At 42.6% G+C, this 6,905-nt stretch overlaps 1 protein-coding gene across 1 annotated transcript; it reads right to left on the reverse strand.

Moving 5' to 3' along the window:
- On the reverse strand, positions 609-2,741 carry LOC109725378 (UPF0481 protein At3g47200-like). The gene has a single exon (XM_020254537.1). It carries the CDS (start codon positions 2,390-2,392, stop codon positions 794-796), a length of 1,599 nt encoding a protein of 532 aa, XP_020110126.1. The 5' UTR covers positions 2,393-2,741; the 3' UTR covers positions 609-793.

Here is a 6,905-nt window from a genome sequence, read left to right on the forward strand (position 1 = left end):
ATGTTATTATTATTACTATTATTATTATTATTATTTTCTGTTGGCTAATCTAAGTCGATAACTTGTGTAGAAGGGTTTTTTTTTTTAAAGAGAAATATAATATACTACCCATTTCGTTTATTTTTTAAAAATAAATTTAACCAAAAATATGAATTAATTAGAATTCTAGCTTGAAACTTCGATACCAATCATCAAACCATTTTCTACTTGTGCTAGGACAAATGGTGAAACTTGTTTACAAGGTTACTTGGTCTAAAATCCAATCATTTTTTTTTTTTTTGAGAGAGATAGGTAACACGCTACCCGTTTCGTTTATTTTATTTAGAAATAAACTTAGCTAGAAATATGAATCAACTAGGATTCGAATTTGGATCTCGGGTACCAACCAACTGCTCTAGAAACGGTCCGTGTCTAAAACCCAACCATACCATTCACATCTGTGAAGGTTATAATTGTCATTTTATACGAGAGATTGTCAGATCGGTCATGAGCCTGTCTCTCGTCCGCTCGGAGAACTGAGAAAGATGAACAGGGGACCACTATCACCATGGGAGGAGGTAAAATTATTTGTTGCACTCTCGTCGATCGGTATCTATACATGTTCTCTATACACAAAATTTCCATTTTTCTCTTCAGTGAACTCTTCAACAGAACATCCGACAACAGTAAGCAATCCACACGCACACGACAAAATTAAAATGAAATAAAAGAGGAAGGGAAAAATCGAATAAATCAATCGGTTCTATTTTTATGCAAATCGATGGAACTAGGCTGGCGAGTTTTAATTAATTAATTAATGTTGTTGCTGCAGAGGCTCGTAGTAGCCGTAGACGCTGTAGAAGGTCTGCGTGAAGGTGAGGAGCAGGAGGACGACGGCGGCGACGAGGGAGATGATGGCCCAGGGGTTGCCGAAGTAGTTGTGCTTCAAGGTGGCGGTCCAGGTGCTCCACTTGTGGTTGTAGTAGCGGTTGACCTGCTCGGAGAGGCCCGAGAGGTAGCTGTCGTTGATGTCGAACACCACCTCCTGGCAGAGGCGGTTGAAGAGGTCGGCGACCTCGCGCTCGTTGCCCAGCCAGTGCTCGATGATGCCGCGGTCGTGGAGGTAGCGCACGTCGTCCTCGGAGTTGATGAGGTTGTCCATGAAGATCACGTAGGAGGTGATGTTGTTGGTGGTGTCCATGTGGCACTGCTCGAAGGCGATCAGGTTGAGGAAGAGGGACTTGGTGCCGTCGTGGATCAGGATGCGCGGGATGCGGAGCACGCCGTCCTCGAAGGCGATGTCCCAGAACCGGTCCGTCTTGCGCCGGCGGCACCGGATGCCGGCCTCGCGGAGCTCCGACACGCAGTGGATCAGCTGCTGCCGGCGCCGGTCGGCGACGCGGCGCGTCTGCGACCAGCGCTTGTGCCAGGGGCGCGGCGGGGCCGGCTGCGGCCCCGCGCGGAGGAGGCTCTGCCGGAACACGTCCAGGCAGTGGAGGCCCGACCCGGACAGCGGGTCGAATTCGGCGGCGGCGGCCATCCGGGTGCGGTCGGTCCGTAGGAGGGGCTCGTCGGTCGGCATGAGGGGGTCGAGGAAGCGGACGGCGAGCGGGGCGACGTGGCCGGTCTGGTCGGGGCGGCCGGCCTGGACGCCGAGCAGGCGGTCGAGGACGAAGAGCGGGATCTGGTTCTCCAGCATGATCATGTCGCGCTGCACGGAGTGCATGGCCCCGCGCATCGCGAACACGGGGTCGCGCCGCGAGTAGCCGAGCGCGGCGAACCCGCCCTCCTCGCCCGCGGCGGCGCCGCGGAAGAGCTCGAGGGCGAAGGTCCCGTCGAGCACCAGCGACAGCACGAGCTCGTTGGAGGGGAGGCCGCGGGCGCCGCCCTCGTAGCAGGCGCGGACGCGGTCCTCGAGGGGGCGGACGGCGTCGAGGTAGGCGCGGACGTCGTGGCCGGTGCGCCCGAGGACGCAGTGGAGGGCGCGCCACTTGTGCGGCTCCATGTCGCGGAGGCGGCGGCGGCCGTGGTGGAAGGGGCCGAGGGAGACGACCTGGGGGACGTAGGACCTCTCGTCGCCCTCGCGGAGCGACTTGGGGACGCGGTAGATGGACAGCTTCGCCCAGGGGCAGGCCGAGTCCACCTGCCGCGCCTGCTCCAGCTTCTCCCGGATCGAGATCACCCATTCCGCGTCGGGGCCAGGAGTTGGGGATCGGGCGATCCGGGCCGACGGGGATCGCTCTTCGCCGCCCTCCTCCCCCTGCGTGAGCAGGAGGGGTTGGGGGCGAGCGCCGAGATCCGAGGTCGGGGTGGCGGGAGCGCTGGATTTGGACAAATTGGCCTCGACGGTCTCCTTGAGCTTGAGGGTGATGAGGTACCAGCTCAGGAGCTCCTTGTTGAACACGGCCACCATTTGGCGCTTGTTAATTTTGGGGCTCTCGCTCTCCTTTTTCGTCTCCGATTGCTATACTATTGCGTGCTGCTGCCGCTAATAATAATAATAATAATAATTAGTTGGCGAGTTTAATGCGGATGATGGACATCGGAAAGTCGTCAGCAGCAGCTGCTTTGAGGGGAAGGCTCGACGGGGTTTGGATCGGGAGAGGGAAGGTGCGAACTGTGCGACTCAATCATGTGATGGTATTTCGTTTCATGCCTGGGACCGGCCGGGTTGATGATCGCCTCATTCTGGCTGCTACAGTATAAATTAAACAGGTGGTGCTGCAGGCGATAATGATGATGATAACTGAAGAAGAGTATTATTATATTTAGAAGGCTTTCTCAATCGAAAATTAAAAGAGGAGAGAATATGTGCGAGTCTACTGATGGTGGCTCTTCGTGCTTTGATGATGGCCGGGTTGTCCACTCCATGATGGGTACAGCACAAATTGAATAATAGAATTGTAGGCCTCGGGCCTTCTTCTTCTTCACTTTTTGAGATTCCCAGATGCCGGGAGAGTTCGACTCGCCCACTCAAAACGCTAAGTCCTCACTTAGTAACAGCTTAAAAACAAATAAAAAATAAAATTTATTCGAATCAATCACCCTGAGAAACTTAACACCGAGAATTACCGCCGATTTCCTAGCAAGAATTGTTGATATAGAGTAAATCCTATTTCCACTCAAACATCTTATCCGATATGAAAATTTTGTAATATGTAAAATTTGAACTTTTATTTTTCGAGAGAGAAAGGTAGCATACTACCAGCTAAATAGCTAGAAATATGAATAAAGATTCGGACTTGTGAACTCAGATACCAACTACTAAGCCTCGGTATAAAAATTTTCCATTAAAAGATTCTGACACGCATGATGTAATTGGATGATATATTGCACATATAAAATAATTTATTTTATTTTAATCAATTTTAAATATTTGATAATACATCTCGTCTACTAAATAGTATAAATTTTTTTAGTAAACCAAAAAGTATGTCGAATAAGATGTTCATGTATCTAAACAGAAACCTTAGGCCCAAAGTATGCTTAGATGCTCGAATATGATATCCAACAATAGCTTATTGAATATAAAATTTTCTTCTATAATTAGAAATAATAAATTTGATTTTGTGTCTTCAAAATATTTGACATCCTCGATTTTCTAATATCAAGCCCTTTCATAATTTGGATGTATAATTTTCATTTACGAGAATTTTAGTTATTCATATATTAGCTAAAAATGTGAATAACTAAAAATAATTATTTTTTATTTTATTATTTTTATAACTTGTTCTCAAGCCGTGTCTAAGGATGCACTTTGGGCTGTGTTGGACCAACACGTTCAAGAATTTTTAGACTAATTCTTGCAACGAATGGCCCAGCCCGACCCGGCTGGGATTCGAATTCGGGCCATGTTTCTTGGGGCTGTGGCCGAGCACGACCCACGGCCTGGACTGGGCTGGAGGATGCCGTGTTGATTGGAGAGGAGTATTGCACCGAACTAAACTAAAAACTTTATTAATTATACTTACTAAATTTGGATGGTGGATCATTTTTCACTCATCTACAATAACATATATATATATATATATAGAGTCCGGCTGCTATGCTATTAATAGCACGAAGCACTTGGTGCTACCAAGTTTTCCGCCGTTAGATCTATCCTTTTGATCATTTTCACCCGTTAGATCATATTATTCAACCAACCACTCACTCAACCCTAAGGGGCCCACATCATCCTAACCGCACATCTCTTAATCCAATGGCCAAAAACTTGATAGCACCAATGACTTGGTGCTATTAATAGCATAGTAGCCTAGTTATATATATATATATATATATAGAGAGAGAGAGAGAGAGAGAGAGAGAGAGAGAGAGATAAAGCAAAAATTCTAATAGCAATATATTGAACAAGATTTAATTATCTGTTATATCTAACCAACTAAATATTAAAAGATAAATATAATGAAAATAAATCTAAACTTATCAAAAATATTGGGTTATTTATCATCATCCTCCCTTAACCCAATTTCTTGCATTCCGAGTAGCTTTCGTAGTTTCATAAAATTATCCGATGTCAACGGCTTCATAAGTATATCAGCAACTTGATTCTTTCTTGCATTCCGAGTAGCTTTCGTAGTTTTATAAAATTTTCTGATGTCAACGACTTCCTAAGTATATCAGCAACTTGATTCTCGCTTCTGCAAAAGAGTAGCTCAATCTCATTCTTCCTCACAAATTCTTGAACATAATGATAACGGACTTCAAAGTAATTATATGTTTTACGAAAAACTAAATTTTTTACGATTGCTATAGCCAAGCTATTATCATAAAATATTTTTGTAGGTGCCTCTTGTTCTTCACCAAATTCTTCAAAAACTCTTTTAAGTCAAATTACTTGTGTAGCATTTGTTGATGCCACCATATACTTCTGCTATCAAGAGAGCTATAATATCATGTTTCTTCAATGACCATGTGAATCTTAGTTAGTTAATTCGCGAACTATTGGATAACCGAATTAAACGGCCTATATACCTTTTTTTTTCCCAAAAATTCGAAGTAAATGAATAATCAGCGACCCCCATATTATTCTTTCTTTTTTTTTTTGAGAGAGATAAATAGCACGCAACCTGAAAATGTGAATCAACTAGGATTCGAACTTGGGTCTCAGGTTTCACCCACCAAGCTCTTTACCACCAAGCCCCGTATTATTCACCCAAAAAAAAAAAAGGGGATGGTAATTTTTGGGATGCTCGTACGGCGGTCTCTCGCACCCTTTTACGCTCGATCAGCACTTCAGCCGCTCATGATCGAAAGCCCCCGTGGAGCCACGTGCCTCTCGCCATCGAAACTTCGGCTTCATTTTGAGATTACCCCACTGGTTTAATTTACAAAGATATTAACATTGAACTTATCTTTATGTATGTTACTTATGGCACATTTTCTTTCCAATTGTCAAAAGAAAGAATAGCTAAGAATGTTGATATTCTTAGGGCTGCTAAAAAGAGAAGGGGACATACTCATCTTTGAAATGAAGTGCCTTCGTACCCAAGTATATTAGTTTCCTAAGTATCTTTAAAATATATTATGGGGAGAATATTGTCCACCCCATACTCATTGAAACAAGTCAACTACTTAGATGCTCCTTACCTCAGTAAGGTCTCTTTGCCAAATCTTACCCTACATCGATAAGGTTCCGTATCTTGCAACTTGGTACGGTCCAATTGCTTACCCAAGAGAGAGCTGTTGGACCCTACCGTTGGGCTCCTATTTGTATATAGAAGAGGAGAGGATGCATACGCTTGGAGTATTAAGGGGTTACCTGAAATTTGCAAAATGCTTCTTCTTTCTCTTTGTTACATTGAGCTTTACCCTTTTTTTTATACTTCGTTGGATCTCTGAAAATTTATTGGGTTCGTATTGTACCACCCTGAAGACGTGCTGATAGAATGGACAGTGGTCATTGTATTTTTAGAAATGATTGTCGGAGCCTCGTATGTGGAGGGGCAATCTTACTTCTAAAATAATGCATAGCACATCTCGACTCACAGGCCTCGTATGTTCTTTACTTCCTTATAATATTTAGTTCTTAATTTTTGTATGTGTTTTAAAATACTTATTTAATCTCTACGTTTCAAAATATTTTTTAAAAGATATAAAAATTTTACTAAAAAAATTGAGAGAATTTTTTCAACAAGTAATACATTCAATTATATAAAGTAAATATTGAGATAGCATCAGATAGAATTAACATCATTTGATTTGATCATAAATTGATTTATTTCTTGAGAAAACTTCAAAATACCTTCTTTGTAGTTTCGCACTTTCTCACTTTAGTACCCTATGATTTAAAGTGTATCAAGTTAGTACACTATGGTTTCGTACTTTCTCACTTTTAGTACCCTTTGATTTAAAGTGTATTGAATTAGTACCATGTGATTTTGTACTTTCTCACTTTAGTATCCTATGGTTTAATATTTCTTTAAATTATATATAAAAAACTTCAGATACCCTATCTAGTTTTATCGAATATTTATTTTAATATCCTTTAGTTTTAACTTTATTACTGATTTAACGAAAAAAATATCCCAAAATGAATAATAAAAAGAGAAAAATAAAACCACAGGATACTAACTTGATACGAAAATGCAACCACAAAGTACTAACTTGATACACTTTAAACCACAAGGTGCTAAAGTGAGAAAGTGCGAAACCACATGTTACTAACTTGATACTTTAAACCACAAGGAACTAAAGTAAGAAAGTGCGAAACCACGGTGGGAGGTATTTGAAGTTTTTTTTTATTTCTTTAACAGAACCAAGTGCAGGCAATTATTTATTTTCGATAAAATTAAACAGCTCCGAAAGTTCAGATTCTTAACTGCCGAATTTAAAAATTCGCCAATTAATTTCAAACTTAACTAGGAGTACAAGCACTCAGAATGCTTCTTCAGTATCCTTCCATCTGAACAGCCACACACAAACAA

Source organism: Ananas comosus, linkage group 20 (assembly GCF_001540865.1).
Source record: "Ananas comosus cultivar F153 linkage group 20, ASM154086v1, whole genome shotgun sequence".
NCBI classification, from domain to species: Eukaryota; Viridiplantae; Streptophyta; class Magnoliopsida; order Poales; family Bromeliaceae; genus Ananas; species Ananas comosus.

Excerpts from the sequence above, each read along its gene's own strand:
- LOC109725378 (XM_020254537.1), bottom strand. The coding sequence starts at position 2,392 with ATGGTGGCCGTGTTCAACAAGGAGCTCCTGAGCTGGTACCTCATCACC.